This window comes from Dipodomys ordii, unplaced genomic scaffold (genome assembly GCF_000151885.1).
Source record: "Dipodomys ordii isolate 6190 unplaced genomic scaffold, Dord_2.0 Scaffold15, whole genome shotgun sequence".
NCBI classification, from domain to species: domain Eukaryota; kingdom Metazoa; phylum Chordata; class Mammalia; order Rodentia; family Heteromyidae; genus Dipodomys; species Dipodomys ordii.
The window spans coordinates 13,695,010-13,713,538 of record NW_012267231.1 but is presented as its reverse complement, the minus strand read 5'-3'; the positions used below and the strand labels follow the sequence as shown (position 1 = coordinate 13,713,538).

The 18,529-nt window shown below is 56.2% G+C and overlaps 1 protein-coding gene across 13 annotated transcripts in view; it reads left to right on the top strand.

The window, feature by feature from the left end:
* The window catches only part of Tle3 (transducin-like enhancer of split 3), a 38,485-nt gene extending 22,020 nt beyond the window's left edge, over positions 1–16,465 (top strand). For 2 of the 13 annotated variants that reach the window (XM_013012102.1, XM_013012095.1), the window contains exons 7-20: positions 2,065–2,269; positions 3,488–3,504; positions 6,936–7,055; positions 8,132–8,182; positions 8,511–8,663; positions 9,247–9,379; positions 9,723–9,904; positions 10,493–10,569; positions 11,342–11,591; positions 11,745–11,992; positions 12,291–12,438; positions 12,922–13,072; positions 13,773–13,849; positions 14,660–16,465. In XM_013012102.1, coding sequence (XP_012867556.1) covers positions 2,065–2,269; positions 3,488–3,504; positions 6,936–7,055; positions 8,132–8,182; positions 8,511–8,663; positions 9,247–9,379; positions 9,723–9,904; positions 10,493–10,569; positions 11,342–11,591; positions 11,745–11,992; positions 12,291–12,438; positions 12,922–13,072; positions 13,773–13,849; positions 14,660–14,767 — 1,920 coding nt within the window. In that variant the 3' untranslated portion in view covers positions 14,768–16,465. Of the gene's footprint in view, positions 1–2,064; positions 2,270–3,487; positions 3,505–6,935; positions 7,056–8,131; positions 8,183–8,510; positions 8,664–9,246; positions 9,389–9,722; positions 9,920–10,492; positions 10,570–11,341; positions 11,592–11,744; positions 11,993–12,290; positions 12,439–12,921; positions 13,073–13,772; positions 13,850–14,659 lie in introns of all 13 variants that reach the window. The other 11 variants (XM_013012096.1, XM_013012091.1, XM_013012097.1 and 8 more) reach the window with 7 other exon arrangements.
* Positions 16,466–18,529: the final 2,064 nt, after the last annotated feature.

Genomic DNA, 18,529 nt, shown 5'->3' with positions numbered 1-18,529 from the left:
TGGCCGGATGACAGTCAGTAACTCCAGTCTCCTGGAGAGGTCATCTGACCTGCCGGGGGACTCATGGTGGATACAGGCTAGAGCAGGAAGCCTCACCTCAAACTCTCTTGCTCCTCCAGAGTCTGAGTTGTTAGAACTCTTAGAAATGACAGACCCCACGTTCTGACCCGGAGGTGGACAGCATCCCCAGGAAGTGGCATTGGAGGTCTCCCTTGAGTACCAGCAGTCCGTGAACTCTGGGTTGAGACCCAGAATCATTCATGGGAAGAGCTTGCCTCGTCTGCCTCCAGCGGAGCTGAGTCTTGGGAGCCATCTTGCCCTTCTTCCTTCCGTGTCTTCCTTGAGGTCTTTTTTGGCTCTGCGTTGTGAAACTAGACTTTGTACTTTCGTCTTCGCTCTCTGGGGATTTTACTGGATCGTTGCCAGCAACAGAATCCAGGAGCTTCCTAGCAATGGGCTTAGAAGTAGAGTGGGACCCACGAGAGACTTGACTGCACCCGGAATCTGGATGAGGTCACGCAGTCCAACCACAACAGGAAATGCTAAGTGGCTCCTCAGGAAGACAAGTTGATTTCTTCAGAACATTTCTTTTAAGCCAGGTGCTTGTGGTTCACCCCTGTCATCCTGGCTACTCAGGTTGCTGAGATTGGAGGATTGTGGTTCAAAGCCAGTCTTGGCACGAAAGTCCATGAGAGTCTTTATCGCTAATAAACCAGCAAAGCCAGAAGTAAAGTTATAGCTCAAGTAGTCGAATGCTAGCCTTGAATGAAATAGCCAAGAGATAGTGCCTAGGCCCTGAGTTCAAGCCTTGATACTTGTGTGCGTGCATGCACGCACACATACCCACTTTTTAATGGTGAGCATGTATTTGTGCAAGAAGACATTTCTTAAGAGGAGAATTGCAATTAAGCCCCTAGTGAGCAGAGTCTGGGCTCCTTGGCCCAAAAGGTGCAGGGTACCTAGGGCTCTGGTAATGCCAGCTCCTGAAGCTACCATGGCTCAGCTTGGCCTTTTTTGGCAGATGAAGTCCATGCCCACCACCAGCCTCAGTGAGGTGCCTAGCAGTGGGTACCAGTGGCTCCCTGCTGGTCTTGAGTGCTCATCTCAGAGTGGAGAGATGGAGCCCTTTGGGACTGGGAGCCCCAAAGGGCTAACTTGGTGCGGGATGGGGGCAGGGCAGTCCCTCAGTCAGGATGGGGTCTTTGCTGTCTGTTACCCCATCAACTCCTCTTGCCTGGATTGCTTCTTAGGAACACCTACTTCAGGTGGGAATTGTCACATTTGAATCGGGATCCCAGTTCTTTGGCTGAGTAATCCATCTCTCCGGAAAGCAGGCAGGCATCCATTGAGTCTTGGATACCTTCTCTTGGTGCTGGTTAGGAAGAAGGTTGTGTGTAGAAGTGGGGACCAGCATGTCCCATGATGCCATGCTTCCAGGCACAGGCTTGGCCATCACTGGGGCATTCTGAGACAGTCTGATCCTAGAGGCTTAGGGGCCCTGAAGCCTGTGGAGGGAAGGGATGTCAGATTGTTAGAACAGCTGGGAACCCTTGGTAACCTCCAAAGAGTCTAGCCACCATCCTGAGAGTGAGCGCTCCTTTGTCAAATTCCTCTGCTGTCAGTGTTTAAGGCTCAGGAGGCTGATTTGTACCAGCCCAAGGCCACCTGGCCAATAAGAACCAGAGCTGGGACTCAGCCCCTGTTCTTTCTGGTCCCAAAGGGTCTGCTCTTCCCGATGCCCCGTTTTCCACTCTGACTGGCCCTGGGCTCATCTTGCTTCTGACATTTTCCTGCTAATGGCTTGCCCTGCCCCAACTCTTCAAGCCAACCCTGGGGTTGGGGACATCTGTTCTGGCTGGAGGGCAGGTGGGTGGGGTGCTTGAAGACACAAATCCTGTGTCTGAATTGCACTCTGCCCTTGGACTTCTTTGAGCAAGCCGTGCCTGTGGGCTGAGCTGGGGGCATGGTCTGGGGGTGCATTTCCCCCTGCTTCTGCCCTGCTCCCTGATGGAGGGGGAGGGGAGGGAGGGGTCACCTTTGTCCTCACCACCACCTTCACCACAGCAGCAGCAGCTCCAGGCCCAGCATCTGTCCCACGCCACGCACGGCCCCCCGGTCCAGCTGCCACCCCATCCGTCAGGCCTCCAGCCTCCTGGGATACCCCCGGTGACCGGGGGCAGTGCCGGGCTGCTGGCCCTGGGCGCCCTGGGCAGCCAGGCCCATCTTGCTGTGAAGGATGAGAAGAGCCATCATGAACTGGACCACAGAGGTGAGGCTCAGGGTGGGGCAGGGCTGGGAGGGGGTTTAGGAGGCCAGGGTGGGCAGTGTGCTGTCACCTGTGCAGCAGGGGAACAAAGTACATGCTGCTGCCAGAAGTTAGCTAGAGACTGGGAGCCATTTACTGATCTGGGGATCGCAGTTCAAAGCCAGCCCAGGCTCCAGTTCACCACCAAAAAGCTGGAAGTGGCGCTGTGGCTCACGTGGTAGAGTAGTACCAGCCTTGAGCAAAGAAGTTTAGGGACAGGGCCTAGGCCCGGAGTTCAAGCCCCAGGACCAGCACACATGCGAGCACAAACGCATGCGCATGCACACAAGCACACACACACACCACACACACACATACACACACATGGGAGGAGTCAAGACAATACTCAATGCCAGCCTCTCAAGTCCTGCCCTCTAGAAAATGCCTTCACCCATCTTGAAGATCAGGTTTTTCTAAGTATGTAGTTCTCACCAGCATAGAAAGGGCACACACAAGTCAGCAGGCAAGTTAGCAGTTTCTGCCTTTGGTTTGAGGTGCCTTGTGCATGCTGGCATGCTTGTGACAGCGATGAGCTAACCCTCCCATGGGGCCCAGGACACCATAGGAGTTCAGATTGGGGTGGGGGGCTGCTGCATGTAGAAGACAGAGGACCTGGCTCACTGCAAGACTGCACAGGCTGACACCTGTGGAGCCCTGGGCAAGAGGGTTGGGGCGGAGCCCGCCTGCCCTGAGCAGGAGCTGGTGGGCAAGCTTTGTGTCCCATGGTGTCCCTGGGCCACGGGCGAGGTGTGGGCTCGTGTGTAGTTGAGCAGATAATCAGAGATTCCAGCTTCTGGGGGCTTCTTGGCAAAGAAACAGAATGCTGGTAATTCAGAAGAGGAAAACAAAATCTACCCCCAAATTCTGTCCCTTTTTTGGGGGGGGCAGGTAGGAGCAAGAATGTTCTTAACTCCTAGTTCTCACTCTGGGCACTGGAATGGAGGCTATGCTGGAATCTAGGGGAGTGCTAGAACCAAGGTGCACTACAACTGGGGTGGTTAAGATCTATAGAGAGCCGTTGTCACCTGGTAGCGCCAGAGACATTGCCTTCTGCCCCATTGACATGTTAGCCAATCACAAAACCAGCTGTGCTAAAACTGACCTCTGACCTCTGCCTGTTCTTTCTCTTTTTCCCCTGGGGATCGGACCCTCCTGCTGCTCTCTTCGCTTCTTTCCCCAAAGAGAGAGACTCGAGCGCGGTGAGTGTGTGGTTCTGGGCCCTGTGGGGTGGGCTTGGGCGCAGGTTGAGATCTGGCTCTCAGCTGTGGGCTGGTATCAGCCTGTGGGTCCACAGCCAGCCTCAGGGTCAATAGGGTGGAGACTGGTCCTCTGTTCTGCTCTGTGGATCGAAGCTGAACTCTGTGATGTTGGTTTATGTCTTCTCAGAACTACCTCGCTTCTCTGTTGGCCGTGGTGGGAGGGGGCTGGTTATGGTCACCTGTTGAGCATGGCCCTGTATTATGGAAGTGCTCTAGGCATTTGTCACAGGAAGAGCTTGGCTAAGTGATCCCAGATTCCGTGTCCTAGGAAATGACCAGCTGACCAGCCCTGCCTCTTCCAAAGGACTTTGTGGAACCATTGGGGCTGAGCCAGAGTTAAGGACCCCAGGTTCCCCCCACCCCTGGCTGCGGCTCTTCCCTACCCTGCATGGTGGATGCCTGACTACCTTCTGATCCTGAATCCTTTTCCTTCAGAGGCCCCAGGTTTCTTTCTCCCTGCTCTGAGCTTTTACTTGGCTTAAGAAAGTGCTCACCAGTAGGCATTAAAGCCAGGCCACCCATGTGTCTGCCAAGCTCTGAGATTTGTTGTAAATCTTTCTGATCGCATGGTGGCTCCAAGGTGGTTATGTACCAGCGCGGTGGAGTCCGGATAAGAAAATCCTCCAGCTATTAGCAGAGCTGTAGCAGAGCTGTTCTTCCTCGTTGCTGTCCTTGTATCTGGGGCCATCTAATCTGCTAGGATGGCTTTGCTTATTACCTCTGTGTTATGTGGGACTTGGAAGGTCAGTTAGCTAACCATCCAGACAGCAGCCTTCATCCTATTTGCCCTCCCTTCCCCGGCCGCCCTCCTCCCGGGCTAAGGTTTTAAATCTCCCCATTAGCAACAAGGCTGCTGTAACTCTTCACCCTGCCTATGGGATCAGAAATCCAGGTCTCTTGTTTGGACCCAGGAAGGGCTAGGTATTGAAGAACTGAGTAGGAAGCTGAGAAATCAATCATAAAGTGGCTTTTTAAAAAAATTTTTGGAGGCTTTAGAAAGGAAGTTTGTCCAGATCGCAGTGAATCTGATTTGGACTTTTAGCGTAGCTCTGGACCCAACTTTGCGAGATAGGTGGCTCTCTTGGCCTCTCTGTTTCTGTATGTGAACTGTGGGAATTAGCCCTGCCCAGCTGGCTTTGTTCAGATAGGACCCTACCATATCCCCCAAACAGGGCTCAGTCCCACAGGTGAGTGGGCATTTGAACTCCAGAAGCCTCTGTGTCTTTCACAGCATCCTCATTTCAGTTTGTTTTTGGCTTTGAGCCCTCGCTGATGAAGGCTAGAAGCCCCGTGGGGACCCCTAAGAGCTAAGTCACCAACATTCATGAAGGGCACAGCCCAGAGCAGAGGGGGACAACAAGAGAAGAGCTACTGGAGGATGAATAGGGATGAATCCGACCAACCTGAGGCCAGGGCCAGCAGGAAGGCTGGGCTGGGCCTTCAGGGTCTGGAGCTGGAGATTCTGTGGGGGTTGGAGCGGGAAGGGGGAGGTGATGGCGATGGTGGTGTTGGCTGGTGTAGACTGGAATAATCAGCCTTTGGAAATCAGGTTGTCAACAGATGAGCTGAGAGCAGGAAGGACAGAGCAGGAGGGAGACGGGTGGATGGGCTGGAAGCCATCCCAGAGGGGTGAGTCTGGAGTCCAATTAGAGGTGGCTTCATTCATATTTCCTTGCGTAGCCCAAGCAATAAAAAATACTTAGTTTTTTGGCCGCCTGCCAGCCAGAGGCGGGCTGGATCGATGCCGCTAAATGCCTGACATGGCTCTCCGGTAGCAGGGAGGGTTTTCAGCCTGACTGCATGAGAAGAAAGAGCTTACTGTGCCGCTGCTGCACACCCCTCCCCCTTTTCCCTGCCTTCCCCTCCCCTCCCGTCTCCCCACCCCCCTCTGCCTGCGAGGGGCAGGCAGCCTGGGGGCTGGAAGCATTTCTGCTAAGCATGAGGTGGCCACCCCCCGTTGGAGGAAATGAAATGAAATGACGGTGATTTTTCTGCGGGTGCTTGCAACAGCTAATTGAATTGCGGCTGTGTGCCATCCTCTCTCTCTCTCTCTCTCTCTCTCTCTCTCTCCTGTCTCTCTCTCTCTCTCATGCACAGCTTTGGGCAAGGTTGAGCTGTAGTCCCATTACCTCCATTTTTTCTTCAAGGCTTGATAACTCTGCCATTTTAATTTGCTGCGGGCAGAAACTTGGCAGGGAAGGGCTGCCCAGAAACGGGCTTAAGAAAGGAAATTAAGTTCTGTGGCTGGCTCCTGCCCCAGTCCCGTCCCCTCCCCTCCCCTCCCTCCCTCTCCCCCCCTACACCGCCCACTGGCTTGTCCAGCATGCTCCTTCCCTGAGCCACCTGTGTGGTAAAATGGGGGAAGGTGGGGGGGGGTGGGGGCAGTGACTTTGCCCTCAGCACTGTTCTCTTCTGAACCATTATTTCACCGTGCATCTCTGCTCTGCTAGGCCCAGGGACCCACTGGCCTTTTCCATCCCTGTAGCTAGACTCAAAGCTCATGGAGGGTAGGGACCAGGCCTTGTTCATTCCATTCCCCCTGGCATGCAGAACCCGGCCCAACTCAAGGCAGATGCTCTGGGAATGGAGGGCGTTGAGGAATTGATGGTCTCCTAGAGAGGAGACGAGTTGGCACCTAAGTGGCACTGTTGGTCAAGCTCACAGCCCTCTGCTCAGGGACAGTTGATGCCCAGTTCTCCTGGCCATAACGCTGGCCTCTGCCATTGGTCCATTGTCTCCTGTCCATCTCCCTCCCTCCCTCGCCCCGCCCCTCACTCCAGGCCTGACCCATTGAATCCTTTGGGCCTTTGACCCTGGTTTACATCAGTTGACTTCCCTTCCTTGGGCTTTCCTGTCTGAGTGGGAAAGACTCTGACTGCACGGTGGGGAAGCGGGGTGGGCATTGAAGGTCTCGTTGGCAGCAGCTGGTGCCCACTGTCCTGACTCTGAATTCCTGCACCGCTTAAGACCTGGGGCTCCAACCCATCTTTTATTTAAGATACTTGAACTCCCGCATCCTTGCTTTGAGCATAGAAGTGTGACAGTGTGCACACAGGCCATGCCCACTTGCGTCCATGCTGTGCCCCACGGGGGGCTGTGAAGCAGCCAGGACCCTGGGGTTATTCCATGGCAGCCTTCTTGCTAGAGAAGGCGGAGGGGGGGTGTGTGTGCTCTCTGGAAACCCCCCTCCCCCAGGGCCCAGGCTACAAAGCTAGGGAAGGGCTCCCCAGTGAGGCCATGAATGATGGGTCAGGCCTAAGTCCCAGGAGAGAGACCCCCCCCACCTCTTTGCTCCTCTGTGTTTTCAGGTTGCTTTGTCACGTGACCCCTCCGTGGGAAGTTTTGACCCCATATCCTCTGTTCGCTTTCAGAATAACTCGGTGTCGCCCTCAGAAAGTCTCCGGGCCAGCGAGAAGCACCGGGGCTCTGCTGACTACAGCATGGAAGCCAAGAAAAGGAAAGCCGAGGAGAAGGACAGCTTGAGCCGATACGTATGTCCGGCCTGGGCCACCTGGGCTGGGTAGGGTGACGTGGGGGCCCAAAGTGTGGCTGAGCTGTGGCCCTAGCTCTGAGGGTGGGGGGGCAGGGAAGAGTACGCCGTGGGCAGAGACTAAAGTTCGTATGGGCTGGGCCCCAGGGAGTTCACACTCACTGAGGAGAGGAGGTAGATGGGGTGTCCTGACCTCTGTCAGGTCTGGGGATCTTCCTTGGGATCTCCCAGAATCCCAGCCAGCTCCAAGAGAGCCCCAAGCACTCCCTAGGTTGCCCCAGACATCAGCCACTCAGCCCTGGGCTTTTTTATTTTTGGTGCTGATCCTGGGGCTTGAACTTAGGACCGGAGTGCTATTCCTGAGGGTGGGTTTGTTTGTTTGTTTCTGCCCGTGGCTAGGGCACTACCACTTAAACCACAGCTCCTCTGCCCCATTTTGGGTGGTTTATTGGAGATAAGGAGTCCCACTGACTTTCCTGCCCTGAGTGGCTTGAAATCTCTATCAGATCTTAGCCTCCCTAGTAACTAGGATTATAGGCATGAGCCACCAGTGCTTGACTGAATGTGCACGGGATGCATGTTAAATACTTAGGTGTGTGTGCTGACATTTACTGGAGCTTGAACTCAGGAAGGGCCTGGGCACTGCCCCTTAGCTTTCTCACTCATAGCTGGCATTTGACCACATGAGCCCCAGCTCTACCCAGCCACGGCCATGGTAATGTGATGTTCTAGCATGGGGGCTCTAGCAAGTCATGGCCTAGCTGAGTTAGAGGGACAGCTGTGCACTCAGGAGCCTGGCCCCAAGTCCCAGGGGCCACTTGACTGCCCCGTGGCCCTGGGCTCGGATGGAGTAGTGAGATTGCTTCGTGGTGGGTGGTGGGCAATAGAGACACAAAGGGGTGAGATGTGGGGGTACAGTGATAGGATGGGTGTCTGTAAGGCTGTCCAGTGAGCATGGGGGCAGGGAAAGTTCTAGATCTCTGGAAGTTGGGCTTAGAAGCAGCTTGAGGGCATGAGGGAGGCATTGGTGGGGAGGTCGGGGCCTCACTGGCCCGCTGGCTGCTCTCTTGGTTGCAGGACAGTGATGGGGACAAGAGTGACGATCTGGTGGTGGATGTCTCGAATGAGGTAAGATGTCCCTGGTGCTGGCTGCTGGTTGGGGTAGCCTGTGGTGGTTCCTTTTGGTACCGAGCAGGGCTTTGCCCCTGTGGTTGGTGAGTGTAGGTACTAGGAAAAGCTTGGTAGAGGTGTCTCTGTTCTGAAGCCCAGTCCCTCCCAGCCTGTTAGTCTTTGTGTTTGAACTTTGACCCCATCCTAGGCTCTTGGCCCCCTCTCATCTATCTGTCAGTCAAGCTTTTTCCCACCATCCATCCCTTCTCCATTCCTGTTCCTGGGGCAGAGGGGACTCAAACATGCCCTGGGCTTTCCGAACTTCCCTGTGTGGCTGTGTTTACAGGACCCTGCCACACCCCGGGTCAGCCCCGCACACTCTCCTCCCGAGAACGGCCTGGACAAGGCCCGGGGCCTAAAGAAGGACGCCCCTGCCAGCCCTGCCTCGGTGGCCTCCTCCAGCAGCACGCCGTCCTCCAAGACCAAAGAACTTGGTCATGTAGGTGGGGAGGGAGAGGAAGGGAAGGCATGGGGGGGACGTAGGGGAGAGGGGAGGGAAGGAAGAAAGAACAAGGCTGCAGGTACAGGCTGGGTGTAACTCCGGATCTGGGTGGATTCCACACTAGTTAGTGAACATTTCTTTTTTTCTTTTTTGGGGGGGTCAGTCATGGCGCTTGAACTCTGGGCCTGGGCGCTGTCCCTCAGCTCTTCTGCTCAAGGCTAGCTAGCTCTCTACTACTTGAGCTATAACACCACTTTGGGTTTTCTGAGCGGTTTCTTGGAGTTAAGAGTCTCACAGACTTTCCTACCCGGGCTGGCTTTGAACCATGATCCTCAGATCTCAGCCTCCCGAGTAGCTAGGATGACAGGTGTGAACCACAGGCGCTGGCTTAGTTAGTGAATATTTCTGAGCCTCAGTTGCTACGTCTAAAACTAGGAGTCTCTGCCAAACAGGAGCCACAAAAGGTCCTGAAGTGGGGCCAGCTCAGGCTGCCCGGGGGTCCGGGTTTCCTGGGGGGCCAGGTGGGATGGTATGCACCCCAGCCCTTGGAAGAAATGGTCCCTGTTGATCCCCTCCTCAGAGTGACAAGTCCTCCACTCCCGGGCTCAAGTCCAGTACGCCAACGCCAAGAAACGATGCCCCCACGCCAGGCACCAGCACGACCCCGGGGCTCCGGGCCATGCCCGGTAAACCTCCAGGCATGGACCCCATAGGTATAATGGGTAGGCACCACACGGCCGGGCTGACTTGGGTGGAGCGGGAAGGGAGAAGCCCAGTGCAGGCTAGAGCCGTAGGATTGGCCCAGGGCACGGGGGAGGACAGCCGAGCTGGGACCCTGGCAGGATGGAGAGGAGAGACATCATCAGAAGCCTCAGACAGGCCAGGCACCGCAGGCCATGGCTGTGAATAATCCACCCTGCTTTGCAGCCTGGGCTCCACGGGCAGGGACCCGGTGGGGAGGGGTGGGAGTCATTGCCTGAGAGAAGTAGCAGCCTTAGGGTATAGTTATGGGCCCCTTCCTCGCCCTCCCGCTGATTTCTCCCTTCCCCCCCCCAGCCTCTGCCCTGCGCGCCCCCATCTCCATCACCGGCTCCTACGCCGCCCCCTTTGCCATGATGAGCCACCACGAGATGAACGGCTCCCTCACCAGCCCCAGTGCCTACGCCAGCCTCCACAACATCCCACCCCAGATGAGTGCGGCCGCCGCTGCCGCCGCTGCCTATGGCCGGTCACCAATGGTGAGCTTTGGAGCTGTACGTAGACCTTTTGGCTCCTTTTTTGGAGGGGGGAGAGGGGATTGGTGGGGTTAGACGGGGGGTCTGTGGTGGGGTCAGATAGATGGTCCATGCATGTTGACAGGGTCCTTGGGAAGGTGGGCCAGATTGATATCCTTCTGGGAGGAGTTTTAACTGAGTCCAGACTTGGCCGAAAGGGCAGACAAGAGGGGATGGCCGTCCCGCATCCTCCTGCCGGTTTCTGGGGGTCCATGTGCAAGGCTGCCTCCCAGTGCCCCTCCTGCTTGGCCCTGCTTGGCAGAGTAACTGGATAAACATTAGAGTTGGGGCTGGTGGGAGGCCCCTTCCCAGGATAGTTTCTCCCCAAACTTTCTATTTCAAGGGGAGTCCCCACTCCTCACAGTGGACTCCAGGGTTGCTGGGCAGATACGAAGTCAGAGCTGGGGGTCTGGATTGCCCCCCCCAGTCCCTGCCACCATTTAGAGCAGGGGGCTTAGAGTATTCCAACCAGTGCTGTGCCACAGGCCCAGAGGGTGGGGATGGGATGGGCTACGCGGGGGCTTACTGAGGACCCCTTGACTTTCCTTGCAGGTTGGTTTCGACCCTCACCCCCCCATGCGGGCCACGGGCCTGCCTTCCAGCCTCGCCACTATTCCCGGAGGGAAACCGTAAGCCTGGCTTTCTTGTCTGTGGGGCAGCAGAGAGGAGCCTCCCCTCCCCCCCCCTGCCATTCCCCTCACCATGGGCTTCATCCCTTGGGACAGTGCCTGGCCCTGGAGGGGTGCAGTCATGATCAGCTCGGGGAGCCCCGAGTCCCTGCTCATTGGCTGCGGGAAGAAGGGGGGCCCAAAGTTGCTGCCTGTGGACAGACTCTGGACAGACCCACGGCTGTACAAGTCACAGCCCTTCCCTGCCCCCAGGGCCCAGGGCTCCCTGCAGAGGGAAAAGGTTGAACATGCAGGTGGTACTCAGATAGGCGTGGAGAATCTTGACTTCATGTGGAAACCCCACTGTATCCTGCCCACACACACACACACACATACACACTATGCTGTCCCCCACCCTGACAGCTGTCGGTGGGCTGGGCAGGCTGCCCTCCCTCACTCATTGGTTCCCAGGCAAGGAAGGGCGGGCACTTAGCTGGAGACTTGTCCAGGGCTAGCACGTGCATGTGTTTAGTATATGTAACGTCTATCTATACGTTTATTATAGATTATATAATTACATAAACATATGTATTTGTATATAACATGCCTATTATTTCTATACATATAAATGGAGTGACATTCAAGGCTGGGATGTGAAGCCGTCCTTGGATGGGCTTCCAGGATTTACAGGAGTTCCACAGTGAGGGCCGGAGGGTGGGGGAGGTGGGCAGGGCAGCTGTTCAGGGCCCTGTCTGGCGCTGGGTGCCGGGGGTGACCGCCTTCCCCTTTTCAGAGCGTACTCATTCCACGTGAGTGCTGATGGGCAGATCCAGCCGGTGCCCTTCCCCCACGATGCCCTGGCAGGCCCCGGCATCCCCAGGCACGCCCGGCAGATCAACACCCTGAGTCACGGGGAGGTGGTGTGCGCCGTGACCATCAGCAATCCCACCCGGCATGTCTACACGGGGGGCAAGGGCTGTGTGAAGATCTGGGACATCAGCCAGCCGGGCAGCAAGAGCCCCATCTCCCAGCTCGATTGCCTGGTGAGCGCCCCCACCCACAGCTGCAGGCAGAGCAGGGCGGGCAGCCTGCACCCCGTGAACTGGGACCATCTGGCACAGCTCTACGTGAGCTGGGTAGTGTTGGCCACCAGTGGCCAGAGTGGGCTGCGTTTAACTCCGCACGTCTCCCTCCAGAACAGGGACAACTACATCCGCTCATGCAAGCTGCTGCCGGACGGGCGCACACTCATCGTGGGCGGTGAAGCCAGCACGCTCACCATCTGGGACCTGGCCTCGCCCACGCCCCGCATCAAGGCCGAGCTGACCTCCTCCGCGCCCGCCTGCTATGCCCTGGCCATCAGCCCTGACGCCAAAGTCTGCTTCTCCTGCTGCAGCGACGGCAACATTGCTGTCTGGGACCTGCACAACCAGACGCTGGTCAGGTGAGGTGCGCGAGGAGGAGGTCCCCCGCCTTGTCCTGGCGGCCTGGCCCTTCTCCAGAACCGTGGCTCTGCTCGAGGAGGCCCTGGGCTCAGATTGGCTTGAGTGAGGGGATCCTATGAGAGAAAAGATGGCTTTGGTTCGAGGGGTCGTGGAGGCAGAGATTGGAGGTTGTTTCCAGGAGGCTGGGGGGGGAGAAGGCCAGAGCAAGAGAGGTATGGGGCCTCCTCCAGAGCACAGATGCTGGCTTGGCAGTGGGGGCTCCCTGGGGCTCACTCTCCCTCCCTCGTGGCCCTGTAGGCAGTTCCAGGGCCACACGGACGGGGCCAGCTGTATAGACATCTCCCACGATGGCACAAAGCTGTGGACAGGAGGCCTAGACAACACTGTGCGCTCCTGGGACTTGCGAGAGGGTCGACAGCTGCAGCAGCACGACTTCACCTCACAGGTGTGCACCCCAGGATATCTGTGCGCTCCCCGCCACACCGGGCCCTCACGGGGGTCCTCCACACCAGGCCCCCGTGGGGTCATCCCCTGGGCCAGTCTAGGAAGGCCTCCTGGAAGGGGCCACATTGCTGTGGAGGAAGCGAGGCCTGGAGTTGGGCTCTTGGCCTGTCTGTGTGTGAGGGGGGGACTTGACATCTGCTTTCCTTATGGTGGGATGGAGACTGAGGGCTCCTGCCCAGCTCTGGAGTGAGCACATTCTGCCAGCCTTGGCCCGGCCTGGACTTCAGTGAAGGCCAGGCGTCACCATTTGTTATTTTCATTTCTCACCTTTGTTTTAAGGAGGGATCGGGGTCACAGAGGCAGATGTGGTCTGGGGTCTTCTGACCTACCAGGGTGCCTGGATGATGGATGGGGAGGGCCTGAGCCGGGCACCTGAGCCTCGGGCCCCATTGCTGAGGACACTGAGCTGTGTATGTGCCCACAGATCTTCTCTCTGGGGTACTGCCCCACCGGGGAGTGGCTGGCTGTGGGCATGGAGAGCAGCAATGTGGAAGTGCTGCACCACACCAAGCCAGACAAGTACCAGCTGCACCTGCACGAGAGCTGCGTGCTGTCCCTCAAGTTTGCCTGCTGTGGTGAGCCAGTGGGACCTGGTATGGGGAGTGGGCCGGGACCCCCTGGTAGCAGTGTAGTGAGGAATCAGGAGTGATTGGCCCCGTGGATCTTGTGCATGTGTGTACACACACACGCCTATCACCCCAGGGGCACTGGGCTCTCAGGACACTGACTAGAGCCCATCCTGGGTAACTGGGAGCAGGGGGCGGGCAGGGGGCTGGAGGGCTCAGGGCCGCAGGTCTTGCCATCTGGCAGCCTGCTCCCCTTCTACCACCTTTAAAGGCACAAGCGTGGCTCTCCCTCCCTGAATCCCAGTAGGTTTTTCTCTGTTGCTGAGAAGAGCACCCACTGGGGCCCTTCACGTGGTTTGGGGGAGGGAGGCGCTGGCCTGGTAACCCAGGGCCCTGCCGCGCACCCCCACCTGGAGGAAAGGTGTCTGCCCATTACCGTCCCCAGCTGGGATGCGCCATTTCTGATGTTGCCAGCTGGGAGTGTGAAGTGCAGGTCTTGTCTTTTCCCATCCCGGCCCTTCTGCACCTCCCCTGTATGGGAGACAAAAGCATTCTCTTGAGTGTCCACCTGTCTCACTGGTAAAAAGCAAGTGGAGCACCACAGTAAGCCCCACAGCCAGCCTCAGGCATTTGTGGCAGCCGAGTCTAGGGCCTGTACTGCTGTAGAGGGCCAGGGCCGAGGCCTAAGCGGGCTCTGCTCTGTCTGCAGGCAAATGGTTCGTGAGCACTGGGAAAGACAACCTCCTCAACGCCTGGCGGACACCGTACGGGGCCAGCATCTTCCAGGTGCGCCGGCACCCCGTCCACCTGCCACCCTGCTCCCCACCCACCTGTCATCACGCACCCCACTTCCTTTAGGATGTAGTCCCTGGGGTTAGGGCTGGAGAGCAGACCTGCCTGGACCCCTTCTCTGCTTACATGATGGAGGCCAAGAATGGGTCATCCAGGGAGGGCTTTGCGGGGGGAGGGGGGAGGGCTGTAGCATGACATGCTGTATTTTGCTGATGGCCTCTGACCCCTAAGAGCCTCAGGAAAGCAAGGGCAAGGTCACACAAGGGCTCTTTAGGCCCTGTGGAAGGTAGGCCTGGCACCTAAGTGTCCAGAGAGGCTTCACTGCCAGGCCGCATGTTCTGATTGGTGGTTCAGAGTGAGGACGAACAGGAGGGGGCGTGGCTACTGACATGATTGGCGGGGTGGGGGAGCATATACCACTGTTTCCTCTCATATACATACACTGACACACATGTACACGCATGCTCATCCAGGAGCTCCTTAGCACTGACATGTCGGGTGTCCTGTATGTCACACATGTCCCTTTCTGAGCCCGGGTATCCGTCCTGACTTACAAGGCTGACATGGAGCACCTGATGCTGCTATAGCTCAGACTGTAGCTTCTTGTTTGTAAATGGGGCCTGGCGAGGAACTATTTTCTGTTGAAATCAACCTTTTTTTCAGGGGAGCTTGAACTACAATCCCCCCTTTCCCCTCTCGTCCCTAGTTGGTTTGGTGGGGGCGGGGCCCCAGGACTGAGCTGCTGCTGGGCCGTGGAGGACATGGAGAATGAATTTCTCCTCTCTCTCTGTCTCCCTCCAACAGTCGAAAGAATCCTCCTCCGTGTTGAGCTGTGACATTTCGGCAGATGACAAATACATTGTAACAGGCTCTGGTGACAAGAAGGCCACAGTTTATGAGGTCATCTACTGAACAAGGACTCTGACTCTGGGAGACACAAGCGTGGCTCTGGCAGGGACTGAAGATGCCGTGAGCGGCAAGTTTGGGGTGCGCCGGCAGGCAGAGAGGCATGCACCCCACGTGGGCCTGGGCGCCTGGCTGCAGGATTTTCTCCTCTTCCCCTTAACAGTGCTGGCAGATGCTACAAATAGATTTATTTTGGAGGCCTTGGCTCCAGTTCCCCACAGACACCCTCATGCGTCTCTGTCTCTTCCTCCCCCTTTCTACTGACCCTGGGGTCCAGGACACTGGAGCTGACCACAGTGCTGTGGGGGGAGGGAGGAAGGGGAGGATCTTGTTCCCCACTGTACAGAGCACAGGCTTGTGAAAATGTAAATAACAGACACAGACTCCTAGTGCCGCGTGGCCGGGGGAGGGGGGGCCCCGCCAGAAGCTCGTGCCTCTGTTGCCTGCTGTATTTGTAGCCCACTCTCATGGTGGCTTTTCTTCTCTCTCTCTCTCTCTCTTCTTTCTCTTTTAAAAACAGAAGTTCCCATCTCAGAAAGGTAGTTGGGGCCGGAGAGCAACAGGCAGAGGGAGGCAGTAGGGAGAAAAGTCCTGAGTCTGGGGGGCAGCCTGCCTTGATATGACTCATGGCATCCACGCATGTCCGGATGAGTGATTGACAGACAGTGCTGAGATGGGCGGGCCTGGCCGCAGCTGGGCTTCTCCTTAACATCTGTGTGCTGTCCACCTCCAGCCTTTCCGGCCTGTCTTTGTCTCTCTGTCTCCTCCCTCCCCCCGCCCTTACTCTCTTTCTCTTTGTCTCCCCCCCCCCACCTCTCTGTCCTGGGTCCATATTTCTCTTTGGTGCATATCCAGTCATTGTGGTAAGAGAGATGGTTCTAACAGGGCAGCCTGAAAAAGGACCACAGGAGAGAGAGAAACTTCTAGTAACTCAGCTCAGGGAGCTGCCAGAGGAAACTGCAACTGGTGCGGGTGCTTTCTTGTTTCGTTGTTGTTTTTTTTTTTTCTTTTACTTTTTGAATAAAAAACAAAAAGAATTAGAAGTGATGTCCTTTTACAAAATGCCTTCTCCCCTTGCCTGCCTTTGCTATCCCTTGAGGAGGAGAAACCCCTGGATTGTGGGTCTTCAAGATGACCGCGCCCCCTCTCCCCCACCCCCGCCCATCACCTCTTAGGCTGCAATGTGGGGGACACAGCCTGGACCCTTGCAGCTTTCATCTCTCTCGTGGTCACAGGCAGGTGACACCAGATGCCAGTACCGCTTGGTAACACCGAATGTGAAGTGTTGGGATTCTGTTGGTTTGTGTTTGGGTCTGGTTTTGTTTTGTTTTCTTAAGAGAAGTTAAAGGGTGTGTTTGTCCCAATGGTGGGTCTCCACGGATGTAGCATATGGAAGAGAATTTTTATACCGCATTTTTATGGATTGTTTTATAGTGGGGGTTTGGTCTGGCGAGAAGGAAGAAAGGGCATCTGGGAACCTGCCCTGCCCACCTGTGGTGCTCAGGGCTGAGCCGCTGTGCCCAGCAGGCAGCACCGAGACTCAGTGCGGACTGGAGCCAGCCTGGGTGAGGAGGGCGTGGGGCATCCGGACTCTGCCATGCTGTCACCCTGGATCCCTTGTGAAGACTCTAGAAGGAAGGGCGAGGGTAGGAGAACATTATTCCTGAAAAGAAAAAAAAAAAAGTCGTTGTAATGAGCTGTTTTTATATTTTTAAAAGTTGCTATTTAAAAGGTTGTCTTGGTGGTTGTGTTTTAATTGCCTTTCTCTCCTTGCCCCCCCCACCCCGCCCCTTTCCCAGCCTGGTATCAGGGAGCCCCAAAGCCTCCCTCTCTCACCATGGCCATGAGACAAGTTCTTCCCTGCCAAGCCCCATGGTGCAGGGCTGAGGAGGGGAGGGCAGGGCTTCCCGGGCCTGAGCTAGCCCACAGTACCTGTCCAGTCCAATCACCGTGCAGCAGGGAGTGGGGTGGGGGGAGGGGGGAAGTTTGGAGGTCGCAGAAACTTGGGGCTGGCTCCCCTGCTCTGGCACTTTGCCCCTGGTGATGCCTTCCACCCCCTTGTCTATACTGGTCATCCCAAGCAGTTGCCTTGACAGGAAACAATGAGAATTGAAACACAGCCTTCATGCTGGTCTTGGGGCAGCTGTTGGCTCAGAGAGTCCTTTAAGGTGGCGAGGGGACCAGACTTGGGAGGACACCCACCTGAGGCCACAGCCTTTGGCCTCCCCATTCTCCAGCCAGGGCTATAGGCCAGTGTGCCAGGGCTGGGGCTGCCCATTAGGGCAGTGGCTTGTTGAAGTTGGGGCTCCTGGGTTCCCAGTGGGTGGGGAAGGGGTGAACACACCCCTGCGGTTGTGTCCTGCATGTTCACAAGGTCATGGGGGGGGTGAGGACTCTTGCAGGTGCGTCTGAGTTCACAAGGCTGCAGTCTCTCCCCATGTCTGCGGCAGCACCTCAGAAGCTGGAGAGCAAGAACCTCGCAGGGGGCACAGGTCCTATTGTCCTCACCCAAGCTCACCAGGCCTCTGGCACAGGCGCCTCGCAGTGCCTTCCCCCAATCTCCCTGCCCCAACCACTGCCAGCCATGGTCCCCCTCCTCCCCGCCCTCAGCATCCTCTGACGGGGAAGTCAAGAGCTTGAAAATGCTGATTGCCCAATGTCAGTCCTGAGGCTTTAACTCGGCCTGATCACTGTCTCTAGGCTCCTTTTGCTCAAGGCTAGCATTCCACCACTTAAGCGACAGCCCCACTTCCGGCTCTTTCTGTGATTAATTGGAAGTAAGAGTCTTTTGGATTTTCCTGCCCAGGCTGGCTTTGAACCATGATCCTCAGATCCTCAGCCTCCTAAGTAGCTAGGTGCCACCAGCACCCAGCTTCTTTTCTGGGCCAGTCTTGGAACTTGAACTCGAGGCCTAGGCACTGTCCCTGAGCTTTTTAATTCGGGCCTAGAGTTCTACCACTTGCACCACAGCTCCACTTCGGGCTTTTTTTTTGGGGGGGGATAGTTTATTAAAGATAAAAGCCTCATGGACTTTTCCTGCCCAGGCTGGCTTTGAACTGTGATCCTCAGAATAGCTAGGATGACAGGCATGTGAGCCACTAGCACCGGCCTGGGAAATCTTCATAAAGATTTTGAGGAAAAGAAAAGCAAGCCAGCACGATTAAGACTCAATCAGGAGTCCCTCTACTGGGATTCTTTGAGACAAAAGTGGGTAGGAGGTGACAAGCCCAATGGCAAAGAACAAGACTCACCAACCACGGCTTTACCTGAGCCATGGCACCACCTGGGCCATGCATGCCACAGGACCTCCCCAAATCCAGTCCTGGCTCTTCCCACCCCTACAAATAGGATGCAGTTGCTCAGGAAATGAGAGCCAATGGCAAATGGGATTGCATTGTATCAAACAGCTTCTATGCATCCAAGAAAAGACACAGCCCAAAGAATAAGAGAAAACCTTTGCCAGCCATTCATCAAACAAGATTAATATGCAAAGTATACAAAGAGCTTACACACACAAAAAAAAAGAACCAAGAACCAATGAATAAGTGGGCAAATGGAACAACTAGTTCTTTGAAGAACTACAAATGGCAGATAACTATAGGAGAAAATGTTCCTCCATCCTTAGGCTTAAAGGAAGTGCAGACCAGAACTCTGGAATGGCCATCAACAAGAGGACAACAGCAGATCTGGCAGGACAGGTGGGGAAGGCCCTCATGTTGTTGGTGGGAATGTGAATGACTCATTCGCAGTGGACACTGGTGTAGGGCT